Source organism: Heterodontus francisci, chromosome 14 (assembly GCF_036365525.1).
Source record: "Heterodontus francisci isolate sHetFra1 chromosome 14, sHetFra1.hap1, whole genome shotgun sequence".
NCBI lineage: Eukaryota > Metazoa > Chordata > Chondrichthyes > Heterodontiformes > Heterodontidae > Heterodontus > Heterodontus francisci.
The window spans coordinates 32,285,451-32,308,903 of record NC_090384.1 but is presented as its reverse complement, the minus strand read 5'-3'; the positions used below and the strand labels follow the sequence as shown (position 1 = coordinate 32,308,903).

Genomic DNA, 23,453 nt, shown 5'->3' with positions numbered 1-23,453 from the left:
TTCTGACAAAGCTGGTCTTGGCTATCTTAATTCTCCTTCTGATCTCAGTCAGATCTCCCATCATCTGTGATCATCTCCCCAAGGTATGTGAACCTTTTCACTTGTTCCAGGACTTGTCCATTTACTTCAATTTTCATTTCTGGGGTTAGGTCCCTGCTCATCACCATTGTCTTTGTTTTCTTCACATTCATTCTTAATCTATATTACACACTTCTTGCTTTCACTTTGTTCACAATTTCCTGTAGGGCTTCTTCTGAATCTGCAATCAGTGCAGTGTCATCTGCATATCTCAAGTTTGTTAATATTCAACCCACCAATGATGCAACCTGGTAGATCTTCTATGTCTCTGAAGATAGTATCAGTGTACAGGTTGAACAGTTTTTGGAACATAACACCTCCCTGACGCACTCCTCTTTTGATTGGGAAGCTGTCTGACAAGCCACTATCAAGTCTCATCGCCGCTGATTGGTTCAAATGTAGATTCTGAATTATCCTTTTATCATTTGTCAATTTCCAGTTTGTTTAAGCACGCCATTATTTTTATTTGCAACTTTTATGTCTTTTTAAAATAAAAATTCATCCCTTTTCTTTTTCTCTGACCAGCACCCAAGCCATTCCCTGGTCAGGAGTAGGTTGGCATCAGATGGGTGTGTGGAAATGCTGTGGGATTACTTGCCCTCTGATTTTCCTATTACTGAAGAGGGAGCACACTTCCAATCAGTATCCCTCCCAGTATTCCTCAGCAATGTTCGCTCTAAACTGCATAGTTGCATGACAATCTGAAAGTTCCTGCACAGGCCAAGCATAAATCGGCCCCTTTAAGCCACCGTGCATGCACAGCTGCGCAAAAATATTAAAGGGCCCACACACTTAAATTAATAGGCTGGTATGACGAAAATAACTAGAAGGAATGTTGCTCCTCCCTGTGGCGATACTATATGGGCAAGCTTGAGATTTATCTAGCCTCCAAATCTTGAAAAGAGGAAAATTAACTGGGGAAATAATAAAATGAATGTAATCAAAGAAGTACTGGCTGAAACGATTCAATCTGCTACAGAGGCAGTTTGGGGACCCATTTGTTTTCCAGGCCTGTAGGCTGACTAATACAATATGGTGTACAAATCCCACAGTTAGCCCTTTGAGAACAGAGTATGTTCTCTACCCATATCACAACAGCAATCTCTTCACAAAGCATCATGCGATTCACATCTATTGTTCAATGTATATTCTGAGTTTCAACCCCACCCCCAAACGAGCCCTCCAGCTGTTGAGTAATAACAGTCAGCCAGATCGCTCCAGCAACAGGGAAGACCTATCTGAGTGAGGTCAGCAGCTGTCTGGACATTGGGCTCACTTCAGCCATGAGATCATACTTTAATTTAAATCAGCTTGAAACTTCAGAGGGACATTCTGTTCACACAAGAGAAAGTTCCCCCCCAATTCCTCCTCCTTCCTGTCCCCCACCCCAAAGTACTAACCCCTCTGTCTAGGCTAGAGGTGAAGATGATGAGAAGCTACCCAGAACAATGGAGCTTTTACGCAAACAGCATGGAAATGAGCCAAACCACTTTGGAAACATTCAGTCTCTTGTCAGAACAAACCTTTTTATACTTAAATCTGGCAGAGACTTCTTAACAATGCAAGAAGACACCCAGACTGTCAGACCTGAGCTGATTCCTTGAGCTTTACACAGATGGGAACAGTGGCTCAGGGTCATTATCGAATTGTAGAATGGTTACAGCACAGGAAGAGGCCATTCGGCCCATCGTATCTATGTCAGCTCTTTGCAACAGCAACTCAGCACATCCCACTTACCCAACCTTTCCTTGTAGTCTTGTAATTTTTTTCCCTCAGGTGTTTATCCAATTCCCTTTTGAAAGCCCCAGCTGAATCTGCCACCAGCACACTCTCAGGCAGTGTATTCCAGATCCTAACCACTCTCTGTGCAAAAAAGCTTTTCCTCACGCTCCAGTTGGTTCTTTTGCCAATCACCTTAAATCAGTGTCCTCTGGTTCTTGACCGTCCACCAATGGGAACAGTTTCTCTCTTATATACTCATCTAGACCCCTCATGATTTTGAACACCTCTATCAAATCTCCTCTCAACCTTCTCTTCTTTAAGTCGAACCATCTCAGCTTCTCCAATCTATCCACATAACTGAAGTCCCTCATCCCTGGAACCATTCTTGTGAAGCTTTTCTGCACCTGCTCAAAAGCCTTCACATTCTTCCTGAACTGCAATGCCCAGCACCGAATACAATACTCCAATTCAGGCCGAACCCAAGTTTTATAAAGGTTCATCGTAACTTCTTTGCTTTTGTACTCTATGCCTCTATTTATAAAACCCAGGATCCCATATGCCTTTTTAACCACTTTCTCAAGCTGCTCTCCCACCTTCAACGATTTTTACATGTGTACCCACAGGTCTCTCTGTTCCTACACCCCCTTTAAAATTGTGCCCTTTATTTTATATTGCCTCTCCTCATTCTTCCTACCAAAATGAATCACTTCACAATTCACTGCATTAAATTTCAGGTGCCCTGTGTCTGCCGATTCCACCAGCCTATGTTTGCCAGTCTATCACTATTCTCCTCACATTTAACAATACTTCCAAGTATTGTATCTTCTGCAAATTTTGAAATTGTGCCCTTGACACCCAAGTTTAAGTCATTAATACATATCATGAAAAGCTGTGGTCCTAGTACCAACCCCTGGGAACCTACCTTCAGTCCAAAAGACAACTGTTTACCACAACTATCTGTTTCCTGTCACTCAGCCAACTTTGTATCCATGTTTCCACTTTTTTTTTTATTCTACAGGCTTCAGCTTTGCTGGCAAGTCCATGATGTTGCACTTTGTCAAATGCCTTTTGGAAGTCAATGTACATCACAACAACCACATTATCCTCATCAACCCGCTCCGTTACCTCATCAAAAATCTCAAGCAAGTTAGTTAAACATGATTTACCTTTAAAAAATATGTGCTGCCTTTGCTTAATTAATCCACACTTGTCTAAATGACTGTTAATTTTGTCCCAGACTAGTGTCTCTAAAAGTTTCCCAAACCGAGGTTAAACCGACTGGCTTGTAGTTGCTGGGTTTATGCTTACACTCTTTTTTGAACTAGGTGTAACATTTGCAATTCTCCAGTCTTCTGGCACCACCTGCATATCTAAGAAGAATTGGAAGATCATGGCCAGTACCTCTACAATTTCCACCCTTACTTCCCTGGGCATCCCTGGATGCAACCCATCCGGTCCTGGTGACTTATCAACTTTAAGTATAGCCAGCCTTTCTAATACCTCCACCTCATCAATTTTTAGCCCATCCAGTATCTCAACTACCTCCACTTTCACTATGACTTTGGCAGCATCTCCTTCCTTGGTAGAGCCAGATGCAAAGTACTCATTTATTACCTCAGCCATGCCCTCTGTCTCCATGCATAGACCCCCCTTTTGGTCACTAATCGGCCCCATCCCTCCTCTTACTACACTTTTACTATTTATATGCATATAGAAGACTTATGGATTCCTTTTATATTAGCTGCCAGTCTCTTCTCAAACTCTCTCTTTGCCTCCGATTTCCTTTTACACTTCACCTCTGAACTTTCTATATTCAGTCTGGTTCTCACATATTATCAACCTGCCATCTGTCATATGCATCCCTTTATCTGCTTTATCTTAATCTCCATCTCTCTTGTCATCCAGGGAGCTCTGGCTTTGGTTGCCCTACCTTTCCCCCTTGTGGGAATGTACCTCAATCGTACCTGAACCATCTCCTCTTTAAAGGCATCCCATTGTTTGGTTATAGTTTTGCCTGCCAATCTTGAATTCCAATTTACCTGGGACAGATTTGTTCTCACCACGCTGAAATGGCCCTCCTCCAATTTAACATTTTTACTTTAGTTTGCTCCTTTTCTTTTTCCATTCCTAACCTAAACCTTATGCTACTATGATCACTGTTCCCTCAAAGTTCTCCGACAATCACTTGATCCACCTCATTCCTGAGAACCAGATGCAGCAATGCATCCTTCCTCATTGGGCTGGAAACATACAGAACAAGAAAATTCCCCGAAACACATTTCAGAAACTCCTCCTCCTCTCTGCTCTTTACAGTATTATTATCCCAGTCTATATAAGGATAATTAAAGTCCACCATTACTACTACTCTACAGTTTTTGCACCTTTTTGTAATTTTCCTGCAAATTTGCTCCTCTGTCTTTCCCACTAGTTGGTGGTTTACAGAGTACACCCAGTAGTGTAATGGTCTCTGTATTGTTTCTTCCTGCATTATTCCTGCATTTTCCCAAACTGTAATTTTTTTTGGGATGTGGGGAAATAAGGGGAAGATCTGACAAGGTAAAGTTTAACACTGGTTGGAGAGGACTTATAATCAAGATATGGTAATGAGAGACAGGATTTACTTGGGAAAAGTTGAGAAACTAACGAGAATGCCTGTTTTAGATAGTGAACCATCAATAGTAATGGGTATGCCCAAGTTGGTGATGGAAAGGTCTAACAGTAAGACTTATGTCTGGGTTTGCAAAGGAGATGATGTAGCAGGAAGGGATCATTATATTTTGAAGCATGTTTATACAGGCCATTCGTATTGACACAAACTTCTACAAGGTGACTCTTATATTGAAGAGGGCATATAAGGTCACTGTAATATTGAACCATGTATGTTGTCTTTGAGTTCTCTGCTGACTTCTCCTAAAACTCCTTGTTTGAGTCCGTTCAGTCTGGCTTCTGCTATGCTCACCCTGGCCAAAGTCATAAGTATCATCTTCATTGATCGCGATTGCAGTGCACCATCCCTCCTTGTGGCATTCAATATGTTTGGGTTTTGCCATCCTCCTCATTGCCTCTCTTCTGTGATCTAGCTACACAGGACTGCTGATGCACAGCCCAACTTCTATCTGTCCCACAGCAGGGCATCTTGTCTCACCTCCACAGTGTCACTTCCAGAGTTCCCATCTTTCTCTTTGCTGTCTACACACTTCCCCCAACATTGATGATATCCACAGGCACAGAATTTGTTTCCATATGCGTCCTTGCGATTACACACTCCTCCTCTTCCCACAATCCCAAGACCACTTCTCTGCCATCAGACTGCCTCTCTGATACTAGGTCATGATGGATGCCACGGCACACTCCAACTGAAACTCCACCGGGAAGACAGAAGCTACTGTTCTGGCAGCTTGACGCAAACCCTGCTCTCTTGACGCTAATGCCATCTCACCCAGGCCATGTGATTCTTGGTTTTCTGATTAACCCCGAGTTGTCTCAAATCCCACATCCTCTTTATTTACAAAGCCAATTACTTCCGTTTTGCAACGTCACTTGCCTCCACCCTAACCTCATCCCTCTGTTGCTGAAATTCTTGTCACAGCTAGGTACGATGATCTTGCTGGCCATGCTTCATAAACTCCAACCTGTCCAAAATGTAGTTGCTTGTATCCTGTCCCACACCCTGCCTGCCATTACTCCCATCCTCGCTGAGCTTCACTGGCTACCTCTGCCCAACTACATTAAATTTAAAATCCCTACATGGCTTCTCTCCACTCTCCCTCTGTAATCTCCTTTTGATCTTCATACTCTAGTTATCAACTCATTTGTTCCCATGTACCTCATAAATTTACTTCCTTCTCCAAACGTCTGCAGTGCTGATTTCTTTCCTTTTGCTGTAGTTGTGCGTTGAGTCATTCTGGCAGTTTCCCACCCACACGAGTGCAAGCCATCAGCTTCCATCCTCTACTTGATATAATTTATGTCATTGGGAAGGCTGATGTTCACTACTCTCATTTTTATCTGAACTGGGTATACTTTTCTGGTTTTGAATATCTGGCAGAATTTGGAAAATCAATCTTAAAAGAGTCAACTTTTTTTGTTACTAAAATTCTGTTGTGTTTTCCATTACTTTGGCATGTACACAGTGCTAGAGAATCGAAGCTGGGAGCTCCTCTGCCACTACAGTAGGTAAGTTTACCACGTGGTGTGGTACTGAGCCACAGGCCAAGAAGGTGGGTGGTCTGCTTTCTGGCCTGCGTTAAATAGCTGATCTCAGCTGAGGTGGAAGTAAGAGGTAATGCATTTGGCCTCAGCACCCCTGGACTATAGAGCCAAAGGAAATCAGCCAGAATCCTCCATTTCTGATTGGTATCCAGCAATCCCTGCCAGAAGGTTACACGTTAAGAGGATGAATGGGCAAGTTTAGATAAAACATCAGACAGATGGGGTTCAAACTGACAATATTTCAACCAGATCTAAAGGGATTGCCGCAAAGATCAGAATTCCATGATGAATAAGGAGATTAAATTAAATTAAAAGCAAAGTTGGTATAAGAGCCTGATATAAAATGAAGGGTGGTAATACCAGCTGAGTTATGAAAAGCAGAGAAATGCCAGCCTGACTGAAGCATTCAAGCACATAATCTAGGTTGACTCTCCTGTGCTGCATTGGCGGAGGTGCCATCTTTCAGGTGAGATGTTAAATCGAGGCCCTATTCTCCTGTTCAGTTGGAGGTGACGATCCCAAGGCAATATTTGAAGAAGAGCAGGGGATTCTCCCAGTGTCCTTTTATCCCATTGCTGTTTACTGCGTGCAAATTGGCTGCTGTGTGTGCCTACCTTGCAACAGCACTTGTGTTTGGAGCTTGCTTGTTCACCACATTTATAAATCATTTGGAAAACGGTCATAGAGAGGATGCCATCAAAATTGGCAATTGATAGCAAATTGGGAAGGGAGAGGGAAAACAGCAATCGGTAAGGAAGGATGCAGGAGACTGCAAGGAAGATATAGGTTGGTTACAGGAGTGGTACATAACAACATAGATACCTATGAAGGAACTAAGTATGGAAAAATAACCCCTACAGTAAAATTCTCAATTCTCAATGTAGTGGAAAATCAAAGAGGTCATGGGATACAGATACACAGGATTTTGAAAAAGATCTGCAGGTGGAAAAGGACGTTAAAAAAGGATCAATAGGATCCTGGATTTTTAGTGGGGAACTGATTCTAAAAGCAAGGGAACGATGAATCTATGCAAGATACTTACTAGGTCACAGTCAGAGTACTGCATATCCATTATAGAAGAGAAAGTGAAGCCATGGAAAATTGATGCAGTGCTGATTCACCACTGTGAAAGCAGGAAGAAATAGATACAGTTGTGATGGGAGGCTAAAAAATCTACTGCTGTATTTAGTGGCGGTGAGGAGGTTCAGCAGGTTCTAATAGAATTGTCAAAGTTTGAAAGGGCTTGAGAAGATAAACAGTGAACGATTATTTCTACTAGTCGGTGAACCAGTAACGAGAGGAATAAATGTAGGATTAGCTCTAAAACAATAAAGAGAAACATGAGGACAACACCTTTCAACCAGAGTTAATAGAATATGAAATCCAATATGACTATTCTCACAGACAGCAAACCAGGAATTCATACACTGGATTTTTCACTTTTAATTAAAATTTTAGAGACAGCAAAATAAATGATTGGGGCATACTTATGGAATTAAAAGCTGAAATATCAAACAAACGCAAAAATAATTTTTTTAAATGCAATTTTTTTAATATCAATGATGAAATTTGACATTTCACAAATATAAGATTAGTTTTTTAGGGACAGTGGGGCTGGTCAGCAGTGATTATGAACTTAGTACACTGTTAAAAACCCAGTTCCACCTCATTCAACAAGACATAATTTTTTCAAGGGTTTTTACAGTGAGGTGGAGCATAAAAGGGCAAATTTTCATCAGTTTAGTGATTTCTACTTGATTTCAGTTGGGCAGACTTCAACAGCGCACCCTATGAGAAAGTGTAAAACCACCAAGTGATTTCCGGGTTTAACTGTACACGCGTGGACTCCTGAAGCTGCTGTTTCAGGAGAGTAACAACAGCAAATGCTGACATTTTTGCCATCATTACTACCACGAAGTCCGGGACAATGTCTTTATATTGTATTCCCCTTCCACTAGGCTTTATAAGAAATCCTGAATAAATACTGCACCATATTCCCTTCTCACCAGGCCCCATCAGAGACCGTGAATAAAATACTACATCATATTCCCACCACCCACCCCCTCCCCACCTCATCCTCATCAGGACCTGCATCATATCCCACCTCATCATGCTCTGTGAATGACCCTGAATAAATACTACATAATATTTCCCTTTCACAAGGCTGTGTGGGAGACCTTGAGAAAATACTACATTGTACTTCTCCTCTTACCAGGGGCTGTGAGACCCTGAACAAACACGACACAAAATTGCTCTTTCATCATGCTTTTTGAGATCTGAATAAGTATTGCACCACATTTGCCTTTCAGCAAGTTTTGCAGTGACCACAAAGGAATACTCCCTCATACCCTCACGCCTCAGTATGCACTGTGAAAGACTGAATAAATACCACACTATATTATGATAAATTCTATAACTTTATTTTTAAGAATGTGTTTTGTACAGATGCCGTGATAATCCGACGACTCTGAGCATTTTCCTGTTCTCATTGTGAACAGTCATTTGCTTTCGTGATGCAGTATTGATGATTGGTTCTGAATTGCACAAAGGAGCAGGCGGTGGATGGTAAGATGCTCTGTGATTTGGGTTTATGTTCAGTGACAATTGCAGCAGCTGCCACACTGATTTATGCCACAGGTTTATTTCCAGATCACTAACAGTGACTGTGGTGCCCGGGAACACATTTAGGAAATAACATACCTTTTAAAAATTATCCACACACTAGAGCGGTGATCCCAAGCATTCAGCAGCTTATTTTATTGGAGTTCTCTTTTAAAGAACCTGTGCCTATAATGGTAATCCCATTGTCTAGCAGCTTATTCCCTTGGAATTCTCCTTTAAAGGGCACATGCACTATAATGGTAATCCCATTGTCTAGAATAACAAAATATGAATGCTTCTTTAAAGGGCCTATCAAATATAACAGAGGTTCAAGTATCTGAGCGATCCAGTTATAAAGAAATGCTTCTTCAACATTTATCATTCATTTCAAATAGATACTTACAGTCCAGAAAACACCATTTTGGGGAAAGCTTCTGTGAAGACAAGGTTCTAGACTTGGTGCCATCGTCCTCCTGTAAAGGGAGGTGAAAGGAACCTATTAGCACTTTCAAGAATTTTATTTGTGAAGATGCTGCACAATGGAGCGCAACAGAGTGAGCCTTTGGCTTAGCGGTATTATTTCCATCTCTGAAGGCATAGGGTTGGAACACCGCTCCAGGTAATCCTGGCTCTAAATTCTGGTTTGACATCCAGTGGAATGCTTGTACCCAGTGAGTTGTGGGAGCCAATAAAACCTTCCCACCGTTTAGGGTTAACCATGCTTTCGGCTGGTGTAAACATGGTTCCGGCCACGGAAAAAACATTCACAATGTGGCCTGTCAGACTGTTCATCATCCTGTGGATTTTTCCCCTACTTCGTACTGTTCTCCAAGGGGAAGAGCTCGAAGATACAAAAACAACAATGGGTGCAATACTCTACAGAAATTCCAGAAAGCAGGGTAGTGTGATTTGTAGACAACATCATTTTTGAGACAAACATCAAAGGCAAGAAAACATGATCACCGTCACCAACAAAGTGGCCATGCTTAGGCAGTGAATGCAACACGGGAACAAAAGAGATCAACTATTTTGACTAAATTAAGCATGTGTGGCTGTTATGAGAACTGTGCATTTGAAGAAAACAGCTGCTGTATCTATGAGGCCGGACAATCAGATCCTGACTTCTCCATCAGATTCCCATGACTTGGAGAGAGAGAGAGAGCCTGGCTTACAGTCCTCACCTCTCACAGTCAGTCCGGAGGTGAGGCTGAAGCTCATTAAGTGAGGTGGCCCATTGAGGTTCTGCGTCTTTGGCTCACCCCCTAATACTTTGTCATAGTGGAGAAAGAAGCTTTGAAAAGAGGACTGTCAATTAATTCCTTTAGATTCGTTTGCCATCTTAGCTTTTATTTTTAACAGCAACATGCTATATTCTACCACTGTTAAAGTTTGGTCAACAAGGCCTAAAGGATTACGATGCAGTGTTGTTGCTGTTTTTGTACACAGAACTGATGGTGCTGTCAGCATATGCAAACCAAGCTCCACACAGACCACATGTTCATGTCCTTTACATACAAATGCTCTGTACAAATCACAACAGCGGTCACAGCATGCGTGCAGGCGTGCTTCATGCTCAGAACAGGATTAGCATTAGACAACAGTGTACAAGAGTCAGTGCATGTCATCAAACAGCCTTCCCGGATCACAAACCTGCAGCACCAAACGCTGGAACGAGGGATGAACCAGGGGTAAATCCTGTGGAAGAGCAGAACATCTCGCATTGCATCAGTAATTAGATGACGACTGCTGTACCCATCACACAGGATTTTTTTATTTTAAGAGAGTCAATGGTACAATAATCATTTCTAAATAATACTGCAGAAATTTCCCACAAGCAACAGGTAAAGGTCATCAGGCTGAGACATTTTCAGGCACATCGCAGGAGCAGGTGTGCAGCGGCATTAACTGGCCACCTTCTTGGCAATGGATGCTTCACAGTGTATGACAAGATGGGGGAAATGGGAAGTTTCTGACAAGCGAAGGGGAAATGGGAAGTGCAGATAATTGATAATCTAAGGCAGTTAAAGAACAGCTTGGGCAATGTAGAGACTGTATTTTACTGGCACCATTCTGAAGTTTGGCTCTTGGCATCCATGAGATGCCAGCTGGAGCCACACCTGGCACAGGAACACTTATTATTTGCCTTGGCAATTTTGGCAGCATCCTGTCCAGACTGCACACCACACACACTCTGTAACCAGCTGCAACAGATGTCATGCAGATAAAACTGCTAAGATTTCAGTGAAGTGGTCACCAATTTGCACTACACAGAAGGAGGAGTCTGCCAGCAACCTCAGGCCAGCAGCAAACCTTAAGATGTGGTAATCACCTAAAAAACCAAAGCTACCTTCTCACCTGATGAAGATTTCTTCAGAATCCAGTATGGATATGAAGCAACCATCTGGATAATTCTGCAACTGCAATCTTTCACAATCAACAGCGTGCAGTTAGGCTACAAAATGTTTCCGATGCGGTGTAAACTCACAGCAAGGCAGTTAACACTACTGTTTTACTATGTCAGCTGTCATGGAATCTTACAGAACAGAAAGAGGCCATTCAGCCATCATGTCTGTGCTGGCCCTTTGAATGAGCTATCACATTAGTCCCACTCTTTCCTTATAGCCCTGAACATTTTCAAATACATATCCAATTCCCATTTGAAAGTTACTACTGAATCTGCTTCCACTGACCTTTCAGACAATGCATTCCAAATCACAACTCTGCATACAAAAATATTTCCTCATCTCCACCATCACTCCACCCTGCTTCTTTTGCCAATTATCTTAAATCTGCATCCTCTGGTTACTGATCCCCTGACTAGTGGAAACAGTTTTTCCCTATTTAATTCTATCAAACCCCCTCATCATTTTGAACACCCCTTAACCTTCTCTGCTCTAAAGGAGAACAGCTCCAGCGTCTCCAGTCACTCCACATAACTGTGGTCCCTCTTCCCGGTATCATCCTGGTACATCACATCTTCACTCTCCAAGGTCTTGACATCATTCCCAAAGTATGGTGCCCAGTATTGGACATAATACTGCAGCTGAGGCCTAACAAGAGATTTATAAAGATTTACCATAATATTCTTGCTTTTTCACTCTGCCCTGTTTTCATAAAGTTATGGATCCCATATGCATTTCTAACAGCTTTATCAACTGGTTCTGTCACCTTCAAAGATTTGTGCACACAAACCTCCAGGTCTCTCTCTTCCTGTACCCGCTTTAAAATTGCACCATTTCGTTTATATTGCCTCTCCTCATTTCCCCCCCTCACTTCTCTGCATTAAGTTTTATCTGCTACACGTCTGTCCATTTTATCAGTCTAAGGCCTCCTAACACCTTACTACTATCCCCCTCATTGTTTACCAATTTTTAAAGTTTTGTATCATCTGCAACCATTGAATTGAGCCCCCCAAACCCGAGTCCAGTTCCTTATTTTATATCAAAAAGAGCAATGATCCTAATACCAACCCCAGGCAACACCACAGTATATTTCTGTCCAGTCTGAAAAGCATTCACCACTACTCTCTGCTTTTTGTCTCTTATCCAGTCATTATAATTTCTTAGATGTGTGAATAAAAAACACATAAAAGCAATGCATTTTCAAAGGTAGTATTTTTTCCCCAAATCAAACAAACCTGAGGATCAATCAAAACCTCGGGGTTGCCAGAACTGTCATACTACAAGTTTTTGATAAAGGTGATGGAACTACATTAATCAGACCAAAACCTCATTAACTTGAATGTCAATGCATATTAATCAGAGGAACAAAAGATTAGCAAACAAAATTCTTCCAGGCTGGAGGGTGAAGGTGGTGCTATTTATCCACATTAAGTTATATGTGTTAAAGAGGGATCATTCCCTGATTGATATTGCTCAGTTCTCCTTTGTTCCTACACTTTATAATTTCAATGTGCCACTCAGAGACAGCCAGAGGCAGACATTTTGTGCAGGATCTCCTGGGGGAGGAGTGATGTTCCTGGGTATGTTCTCCTGTCTGTCATTTGCTAAGTTTGGTGTGCAGACTCCAGGAGTTCCTCCAGAGTGAGTGAAACCTTTGGTTGCGTTCCTTATTTTGTTTGTGCAATATTTTGACAATGGGCCATCACTTCAAAAACGGCATCATCAGCCAGCGACCTGGGAGCAGGACAGCTGCTTACATTCTGGGCTGGGTGATTACTTAAGGTGGAAGGAAATAAATTTAAAATGAGTGGGAAAAAAAGTCATTACTCTAAATTAAATTTACAAATTGATTTTTCTTCTTAAGTTTGAATTTTAAGGGGTTTTTTTTGCCTCTCCCCCCCCCACCCCCCACCCCCCACCCCCTGGCTCCGCCATCTGATGTTGTTTGTCATGGCTCATCAACAACCAAGAACTCACATAGCCAACTGTTCCCAAGTCTACTCCAATGATTCTCTGATGTTTGCCCATAGGCAGTGCTCAACAGCAGCCTCTGGGGTGCCTCAGATTAAATATTGGGAAGACTGAAGCCATTGTTTTCAATCCCCGCTCCAAACTCCATTCCTTCGCTACTGACTCCATCCCTCTCCCTGGCAAGTCTGTGATTAAGCCAATCTGTTTGCAACCTTGGTGTCACATTTGACCCCGAGATGAGGTTCCGACCTCATATTCGTGCCATCACTAAGACTGCCTATTTCCACCTCCGTAACATCGCCTGACTTCGTCCCTTGCTCAGCTCATATGCTGCTGAAACCCTCATTCATGCCTTTGTTACCTCTAGTCTTGACTATTCCAATGCACTCCTGGCTGGTCTCCCACATTCTACTCTCCATAAACATGAGGTCATTCAAAACTCTGCTGCCTATGTCTTAACTCGCACCAAGTCCCGTGCACCAATCAGCCTTGTACTTGTTGACCTACATTGGCTCCTGGTTAAGCAATGTTTTGATTTTAAAATTTTCATCCTTGTTTTCAAATCCTTCCATGACCTCACTCCTCCCTATCTCTGTAATCGCCTCCAGCTCCACAAACCTCTAGGATATCTGTGCTCCTCTAATTCTGGCCTCTTGAGTATCCCTGATTTTAACTGCTGCATCATTGGTGGCTACACTTTCAATTGCCTCGGCCCCAGCTCCGGAATATCCTCCCTACACCTTTCCGCTTTGCTTTCCTCCTTTAAGGCACTTTTTAAAACCTCTTTGACCAAGCTTTTGGTCAACTGACCTAAGAACTCTTCTTGTGGCTTGGTGTCATACTTTGTTTTATAATGCTCTGGTGAAGTGCCTTGGCATGTTTTATTACATTAGAGGAGCTATGTAAATATAAGTTGTTGGTGGGTGACTCTCTCCTTGGTCTTCTCCCCATCGCTTCAGAGAAGCACCTGGCTTTTGCTCAGGGCCTCTCTGTAAAAGCCAGACTGACATCGGGAACAGGCTGGAGGGGCTGAATGGTTTCCTCCTATTCCTACCTTCCTATGTAACCTCACTGTATCCGGGCGGAGTGGGGGAATTGTGGGCAGGAATTCACGTCTTACTGCTCTGTGGTTACAACATTTGCTGGCTCCAATGGACGGGCGGTGACACTCTTCCTAGCTCTAACTTTCCTGTATTATTCACACAGGAAGACATCAGTTTCAAGAGAACAGTAGCATTGATGGCAATAGCCATGACAGATGGTAATGCAGAGCACAACTTCTCTGCTTTTCCAGAAGCTTCTCTCTGATTTCCAAGTAAATCAAATTGCATTGTCAACAAGAGCATATTTCATTGTGACAGTAAGTCCTTTCTTCCCCAGAGAAAAATAAATGTCTGAAGGCATACCTCTTGAAGCCTCTCAATGTGGGTGCGACAGATCTCCAGGTCACTATCCCCTGGGATGACGATGATGCCGAGGGGCACCGCTGTGAGACAGAACAGAAAAGGAATAGAAAAATGTCAAAAATCCTCTAAGTCTGTAGCAACAAATGAGAAAGAATGACTTGCATTTATATAGTGCCTTTCACAACTTCAGGATGTGCCAAATACTTTACAGACAATGAAGCACTTTTGAAATGCAACAGCCAATTTACGCACAGCAAGCTCCCACATATTGCAATGTGATAATGACCAGATCATCTTTCTATCCATCGAAGAGAGCAGACAGGGCCTCAGTTTAATGTCTCATCTGAAAGATGGTGCCTCCATCAGTGCAGCGCTCCCTCAATGAGGTTTTACAGAGACAGACTGGATAATGTGCTCAAGTGTCTGGAGTGGGACTCGAAGCCACAAACTTCTAATTCCCAAATGAGCAATGGTTGACATACCAGATGGCAAATGACTATAAAGTTTACCTAACTGATTTTTTTCTACTTTTAGACTCTACATCATTATAGTATAAAAACAAGTCCAAATGTTTAATAGCTAAAAAAACTCTGCACTTGTACTCAATAATGTTAACAATGCAGAAGGAGGGTACAGCACTGGTATTTCATAGACTTGAAGCAGCAGGAGCTGTCTGTACCCGAGATGATCCATCAACAGGGATGATCCAGCAGCTTGGGCTAAAACGGCATGAGGGCAGGAGAGTCAATACACTGTACTGCACCATGGCGGGAGAGTCAATACACTGTACTGCACCATGGCGGGAGAGTCAATACACTGTACCTCACCAGGGCGGGAGAGTCAATACACTGTACCTCATCATGGCGGGAGAGTCAATAAACTGTACCTCACCAGGGCGGGAGAGTCAATACACTGTACCTCATCATGGCGGGAGAGTCAATATACTGTACTGCACCAGGGCGGGAGAGTCAATACACTGTACCTCACCAGGGCGGGAGAGTCAATAAACTGTACCTCACCAGGGCGGGAGAGTCAATACACTGTACCTCACCATGGCAGGAGAGTCAGCACCCTGCACCTCACTAGGGCAGCAGAGTCAATACATTGTACCTCACTAGGACGGGAGAGTCAATATACTGTATTGTATATAATTTTTCTCCTCACTGTACTAAGAAATAAATGAAGAGTTAAATTTGCCTGAGTATCGAGTGAATCTCAGAATTAATTTAATAAAGGTGATGAATCCACATTCCCACTACTGATTATTTTACAGCAGTCACTACTGGTTATGCTAATATTTATTAGATCTTACTCCTATTCTGAACCAGAGTAAACAACGATCTATCTCGCTGAGCAAACCTAAAGGTGCTTCTGAACAAAGACCTTTAACTAGCTGTACATGTCAGTAAGAAGCCCTTTACTAGTGATTTGTGGCTTTTTTTGCTTATTCCCCCTTGCACTCATTTTAGCTGCAGGGAGTGAAGAGAACTGGGCTATTATGGAAAGAAGTGTTAGTGATTTTATCGACCATTTTGTAACATCTGCTTTTTTGTGAACATCAAGATCCAGAGCAATATACGACCCCTGGTGTAATTGCATCCTTGGGTGATTTATGTAACATGCCTGATGGAAAGTACTGTGACCGATACTCAGGTGCAACTTGTATGCCAGGTAACACAATACTTAATTCCAATCTATTTTTCAAATTCATTGGCAAGTCTGTCCATGCCCTTCCCCTCCCCCACACCGTAGGCAGGTAGTCTGGTTTCAAGGGGTCAGGACTGAAGGGGAGTAAATTACCCTTTGGTAATAACATAAACATGCAGCTCCTGTTCCACTGACTCCTTAAGCTGAAAGCTATCACAAAGCAACTTTCTCAACACAAACATTTTCTGCTCTTAAACAAACAGCTCCTGTCTGCTTTCGACAGAAGCTCAGTCAGACTGGCTGCAACTTTTTTTTAATTATTGACCCATCAATACAGCTGACCAAGTCTGCTCTGAAGCCATCAGATCAAAGGAACTGGCCCTAGTTCGAGAACCTCAGGCTTATTAACATTTGCATTCCATCAGTCTTAAACTGAGACACACTGCAGATGTGACATACTTTGCATGGTGTTCCCTCCTTCTCAAAGCACCATCTCTTATACGTTTACACTCCTACAGGAACTGGCTATCTCCAATGGTCGGCCAAAGTCATTAGCCTTCATGTGAAAACCAAGTTAGTGAGCAATGGGAAGTGTCAAAGTCGAGCCTTCAACCTAGTCTGATGCCAATGGTTCAAGAATAGAAACCCTAGCTCAGTTTACCCTGCCTTAGTCCTGGAACACTGCAGCCAATTCTAACGCGTCTACCACTGAGATCCTTGCGGGGCCCAGGACAAGTTGTACTAAAACATCCCAAGGCATTTCGCAGGAGTGCAATCAGACAAAAGTTGATCACCCACCATCCTGACTTGGAACTATATCGCTGTTCCTTCACCAATGCTGGGTCAAAATCCGGGAACTCCCACCCTAATAGCACCTTGAGTGTACCTATGCCACATGGACTGCAGCACCACCACCTTCTCAAGGGCAATTAGGGTTGGGCAATAAATGCTGGCCTGGACAGCAACGCTCACATCCTACGAATGAATGAAAAAAACTCATCCAAAGGAGGAGATATTAGGACAGGTGACCAAAAGCTCTGCCAAACAGGTAGATCTCAAGCAAAGTCTGACAGGAGGAGACAGTGAGGCAGACAGGCGAAGAGGTTTGAGGAGGGAATTCCAGAGATTCGGGTATAATGGCGAAAGGAACAGCTGCAAATGGTAGGGCAAAGGAAGTGGGGGATGCATAAGAGGCCAGAGTTGGAGGAACACAGAGTTCTTAGAGGTTACAGAAATAGCAAGAAGTGAGAGTTCTCCAACAATTCCCATCATACAATGATAGCACTCCATTAATATTGGCAGCTCATCCGCTCAGAAGTTCTATTTATTTGTGGCTTTGTACTTTATCTTCAACCTTGTAACACATTCGCCTTGACTAAACAGCACAGGTGGAAAATTAAAGTCAGCATATATTGGACAGCAAATGTTCGGTATCATTTTATTAAAGAATAAGCAGTCCGTGATGTTAAAATAAATGTCTTTCTTTATAGTTATTAGGTCTCCATGAAGCTATAAACTTAGACACTCGTCAAATTGCTGCTAAAAGGTTTATAACCAGGTTTGCATAATGATACACTTCTTGAACTACCAAAACTATGTCCACAAGGGCTAAGCAAAACAGAATACACAAAAAAAACAGATTTGCATTTATATAGTGCCTTTCACGGCCACCGGACGTCTAAAAACACTTTACAGACAATGAAGTACTTTTTGAAGTGTAGTCACTGTTGTAATGCAGGAAATGCGGCAGCCAGTATGTACACAGCAAACTCCCACAAACAGCAATGTCATAATGACCAGATCATCTGTTTTTGTGATGTTGATTGAGGGATAAATATTGGCCAGGACACTGGACATAACTCCCGTGTTCTTCTTCCAAATAGCGCCATGGGATCTTTTCCATCCATCTCAGCAAGCAGATGGAGCCTCAGTTTAACATCACATCTGAAAGATGTCAGCTCTGTGTCAGCCTTGGTTTTTGTGCTCAAGCCCTAGAGTCGGACTTGAACCCAAAACCTTGCCACTCAGAGGCGAGAGTGCTACCAACTGAGCCACAGCTGACAATGATTTCATCAATGATCTACTCAAGCAGATGATGGTGCCTACTCTGTTCTCTGCCACAGACAATGGATGGTGCTTGCAATACAGTAAGACTGTTACAAACACAGGACAGTGCCTGTAGTACATTGGGTGTGATTACAAACAAATGCAGCTACAGTGGTGGGAGAGTAGGAGACAGAGGACTAATTTGTGTCCATTAACTGTGATGCCCATTAGTGTCTGAACTGGACGGAATCACAAATTTAGAAGATTCAAAAGATAAGGCTTCTGTGCAAAGCTATATAGTGAAAAATGGGAAGCAGAAAATTCAATCCTCCTCCCAATAGACAATTAAGTTATTGTTTGTCAGCACTAAAGTACAAGGCAGGCTGGAATCAGAATCAAAGCTTCTGTACAATGCTTTTTGCAAGCAGGCATTTGGAATTGCACAACACTGCCATCCAGTGGTTCCTTTCCCTAGTATTGCAACCCAGTCTAGCAGAGAGGGAGAGAACTGACCAAAGGGTGTCTAAGTTAGGGACGAAATGTCTGAAGCTTTTGCTGAAACAACACAAAAAAATTTCTGAATGGACCATTATTTTGTTTTGTAATAAAATGGGGGAGAACTTTGAACAAAAATTGGTTCTTAGATTGCTTCAAGACAAAAACATACAGATATACACTTGATCAATGAAGCCCACTATGAAGTTTATTTATTTATTTAGAGATACTGCACTGAAACAGGCCCTTCAGCCCACCGAGTCTGTGCTGACCATCAACCACCCATTTATACTAATCCTATATTAATCCCGTTACCCTCTCACATCCCCACCTTCCCTCAATTCCCCTACCACCTACCTATAACTAGGGGCAATTTATAATGGCCAATTTACCTATCAACCTGCAAGTCTTTGGCTGTGGGAGGAAACCAGAGCACCCGGCGAAAACCCACACGGTCGCTGGAGCTGTGAGGCTGTGGTGCTAACCACTGCGCCGCCCTTGTGCACATTTTCTGATAGTGCCTTCGATGCATTTACAGTAAGTGAATCGCAGTGATCGCCATTTTCAGAAAAGGGTTAAAAAGATCTGTTTTGATGGAGCAATGATCACTCCTTTATATTGTGAGGGTCCTTGAGAGGGTGCAGAGGAGATTTACCAGAATGGTTCTAGGTATGAGGGATTTTAGCTACAAGATTAGGTTGGAGAAGCTGGGGTTGTTCTCCTTGGAGCAAAGGAGATTGAGGGAAGATTTAATAGAGGTGTACAAGATACTGACAGCTTTAGATAAGGTAGACAAAGAAAAGCTGTTCCCATTAGCTGATGGTACAAGAACTGGGGATACAGATGTAAGGTTTTGGGCAAGAGATGCAAGGCAGATGTGAGGAAGAACTTTTTTTTACTCAGCAAATGGTAATGACCTGGAACTTGCTGCCTACGAGGGTGGTGGAAGTGGCGACGATAAGTGACTTCAAAAGGAAATTGAATGGGCGCTTGCGGGAAATAAACTTGCAGGGCAACAGGGTTAGAGCCTGGAATTGCGACTGACTGGTTTGCTCTAGAGAGCCGGCATGGACTCAATGGGCTGAATGGCCTCCTTCTTTGCCATAATGACTCTTACTTTATTCCGATAGGGCAGTGAGATAAAGGTGAATGGTACAATACACTGTAATGGTGAACTGGTGATTCAGTCAATAGAAAATGACAATTAGAGGTGGTGAAATCTTCTGATAATTACCCAGTTGCAATACAGTATCATCCTACAACTGAAATATGTGTAGCACTGAAGGATTGCAGCACTGTTGGAGGTGCTGCATTTCGGATGAGACGTTTAACTGAGGCCCTGTCTGCCCTCTCAGGTAGATGCAAAAGATACCATGAGGCTATTTGAAGAAGGGCAGGGGAGTTTTGTGCAGTGTCCGACCAATATTTATCCCTCAACCAACATCACAAAGAAAAAATTATCTGGTCATTATCTCACTGCTATTTGTGGGATCTTGCTGTGTGCAAACTGGCTGCCCTGTCCATCCACATTACAACAATGACTACACTTCAAGAGTAGTTCATTGGCTGTGAAGCATATTGGGGTATGAAAGGCACTATATAAATGCAAGTCTTTCTTGCTTTTTATATTAATGGAGAAGAACAGTAATTACTCTGTTTAAGAGCAAAATACAGCAGATGCTGGAAATCTGAAATAAAGACAGAAAATGCTGGAAATACTCAGCAGGTCTGGCAGCATCTGTCGGGGGTGGGGGCGGGGGGGATACAGTTAACGCTTCAGGCGATGACCTTTCATCAGAACGGAGAAAAATTAGAAATATAATAGGTTTTAAGCAAGTGAAAGTGGGGGGAGGGTGAAAAAAGAATAAATGGGAAGGTCAGTGATAGGGTGGAAAACAGGCGAGATTAAATGACAGAAGAGGTAGCTGTGCAAGGTCAAAGGGAATGGTGATGGGGCAAGAAAGAAAACAAAAGATGGCTGAAGCCGGTGCACTGCCATCCGAAAGTAAAAACAAGAGCAAAACTGAAACATGCAAAGAAAGGGAAACAAAGTGAGGGCAGAGATTGTGGTCTGAAATTGTTGAACTCAATGTTGAATTCGGAAGTCCTGAATCAAAAGATGAGATGCTGTTCTTTGAGCTTGTATTGAGCTTCATGGGAAACTGCAGGAGGCCGAGGACAGAGAGATCAGTGTGAGAGCACAATGGAGAATTAAAATGACAGGCGACCGGTAGCTTGGGGTCATGCAGACTGAACAGAGCTGTTCCACAAAGTAGTCAGCCAATCTGCATTTGGTCTCCACAATGTGGAGCAGACCGCATTATGAGCAGTGAATACTGTACACTAAATTGAAAGAAGTACATGTAAATCGCTGTCTAACTTGGAAGGTGTGTTTGGGGCCTTGGACAGTGAGGAAAGAAGAGGTAAAAGGGCAGGTGTTTCATCTCTTGTCCTTGCATGGAAAAGTGCCTTGGGAAGGGGAGAGGCTGTTGGGGGTGATTGAGGAGTAGACCAGGGTGTCATGGAGGGAACTGTCCCTCCAGAATGCTGAAAGGGGAGGGGAGGGGAGGGGAAGATGTGTTTGGTGGTGGTGTCATGCTGGAAGTGGCGGAAATGGTGGAGTATTATCTATTGAATACGGAGGCTGGTAGGGTGGAAGATGAGGACAAGGGGAACCTTATCATGGTTCTGGAAGAGAGGGGAAGGGGTGAGAGTAGAAGTGCGGGAAATGGGTCTGACATGGTCGAGGGCCCTGTCAACCATGGTGAGGGTAGTAGTGGGGAGGGAATCGTCGATTGAGGAAAAAGGAAGACATATCGAAAGCACTATGAAAGAATGCATCATCAGAACAGATGCAATGGAAACGGAGAAACTTGGAGAATGGAATAGAGTCCTTACAGGAAGCAGGATGTGAGGAAGTGTAGTTGAGATAGCTGTGGCAGTCCGTGGGCTTATAGCGAATATTAGTTGAGACTATCTCCAGAAATGGAGGCAGAGAAGTCAAGGAAAGGAAGAGTTGGGGATGGACCATCTGAAGGTGAGAGAAGGGTGGAATTATTCTGTTCCACTGATTCTTGCTACTTACAGGCTTCTTTTAATTTCTCCTTGTCGTAATGCAAGGCTTCGTAGTCGTGCATACTGATCCGATTCACACGTATCTTCAGACGCTCAGGTACAGTCTGCTGACTGAAGCAGATAATAAATCATTTTAATAAAACAAGCTGAAAGCTTTCATGCTGAGAGTCAAATTCTAACCATGCAGTGATGCTGAAAACAATGGACTACAGCTTCACCCACCTGTCTGCTAATTAACATTTTAGTTTAGAAACAAAAAATGTTGTGGAGACGGTCAGGCATGTATTGTGATGTCCTCTCACTATTTTAGTGAGAGTCTGTCAATCACACCCCGTTCCATCTTAATTCCCATGAGGATTATACAAGTCGACCTGCACTACACCACGAAATTAGAATAAGATAATTATTCATAGAACTTGGTAGAATGTTCTCCTTGCTTGCTTTCTTATTGCATGCACCTTGCCTCTGAGTCAGAAGGCTGTGCTGTTCAAATCCCACTCCAGAAATTTGAGGGCAAAAATCGAGATTGACATTCCAGTGCAGTACGAGGGAGGGTGGATGTAAATATCTCGAGGCACTATTTTGTAGAAGAATAGGGGGGAGTTCTGCCCCGCTGTCCTGGCCAATATTTGCTGCGCACAAATCGGTTGCTAGGTTTCCTACATTTGCACTTTGCAGCCATTGACGATCGTAGGAAACATGACAGCCTATTTCTTTCCTTTCCATCCTTCCTTTCTTTCTTTTTCTGTTCTGGACATAATGATCCTGGGCAGAGGTCTGATCTCTGTCTGTTTGCACAGTTAATGCTTTACTGAATTGTCCCTACTGCCAATCTTCATAAGTTCTGAATCACCATGGTTTGCAATAACACCAAGGCATAGAGGGATATGGAATTAATGCAGGCAGGTGGGATTAGTATAGATAGGCATTATGGTCGGCAAGGACACGGTGGGCCAAAGGGCCTGTTTCTATGCTGTACGACTCTATGACTCTATGACACCTCACCACGATGAGTTTTCACCATCAGCCGCCGCGACGTACTGGACAGCTGCTGTCACCATCAGGTCGTGAAGGAAAACCGGAGATGGCGCAGTTGACTTTCACCTTGTCGTCTGGGCATAAAACTTTTGTGTTGCGGGTTGTTATGGAAACTGCCCATTTTTCATTTCCATTATCAACAGAATGGAACACAGGAACAAGAGGAAGCCATTCAGCCCCTCCATCCTATTCTGCCATTCAACGAGATCATTGTTGATCTGTATGTTAATACTATTTACCCACCTTAGCTCCACATCCTTTGATGTGCTTATGTAACAATTACCTATTGTTCTCCATCTTGAAAATTCTAATTGACCCAGCATCCACAGCCTTTTGGGGAAGAGAATTCCAGACTTCCACCACCATTTATGTGGAAAGGCACCTCCTGTATTCACTCCTAAATGGCTCAGCTCTTAATTTTAAGATTGTGCCCCCATCAGCGATAATACTTTCTCTCTTTCCAGCCTATCAAATCCCTTTATCATTTTAAATGTCTTCTAAACTCAAAGGAATACAGGCCAAGCGAAAGGACTGTTTCTACAGAAGCCAGTTTTATACCTGGGCAACACATTGAGAATCTAGTCCAGAGTAAGCCTGGGGCCTGCTGGTGCACCAGTCAATGGAACGGTCTTACAGGTAATGCAGAAGATCTGGGAGGAGATGCTTAGCTGTCTGTCACAGATGGGGCAATAGGCCAGGGTGAATACTACATATTCATGGTGGATTTATACATGTCTTTCCTCATTTACAGGCACACACA

General features: G+C 42.9%; 1 protein-coding gene across 7 annotated transcripts in view; it reads right to left on the bottom strand.

Annotated features, from left to right (window-relative positions):
* dgkza (diacylglycerol kinase, zeta a) overlaps positions 1-23,453 on the bottom strand; it is a 656,642-nt gene that overhangs the window by 204,379 nt on the left and 428,810 nt on the right. For all 7 annotated transcript variants that reach the window (XM_068045966.1, XM_068045967.1, XM_068045963.1 and 4 more), the window contains 3 exons: positions 21,666-21,766; positions 14,393-14,472; positions 9,017-9,086 (listed from right to left, as the gene is read on the bottom strand). In XM_068045966.1, coding sequence (XP_067902067.1) covers positions 9,017-9,086; positions 14,393-14,472; positions 21,666-21,766 — 251 coding nt within the window. The remainder of the gene's footprint in view (positions 1-9,016; positions 9,087-14,392; positions 14,473-21,665; positions 21,767-23,453) is intronic.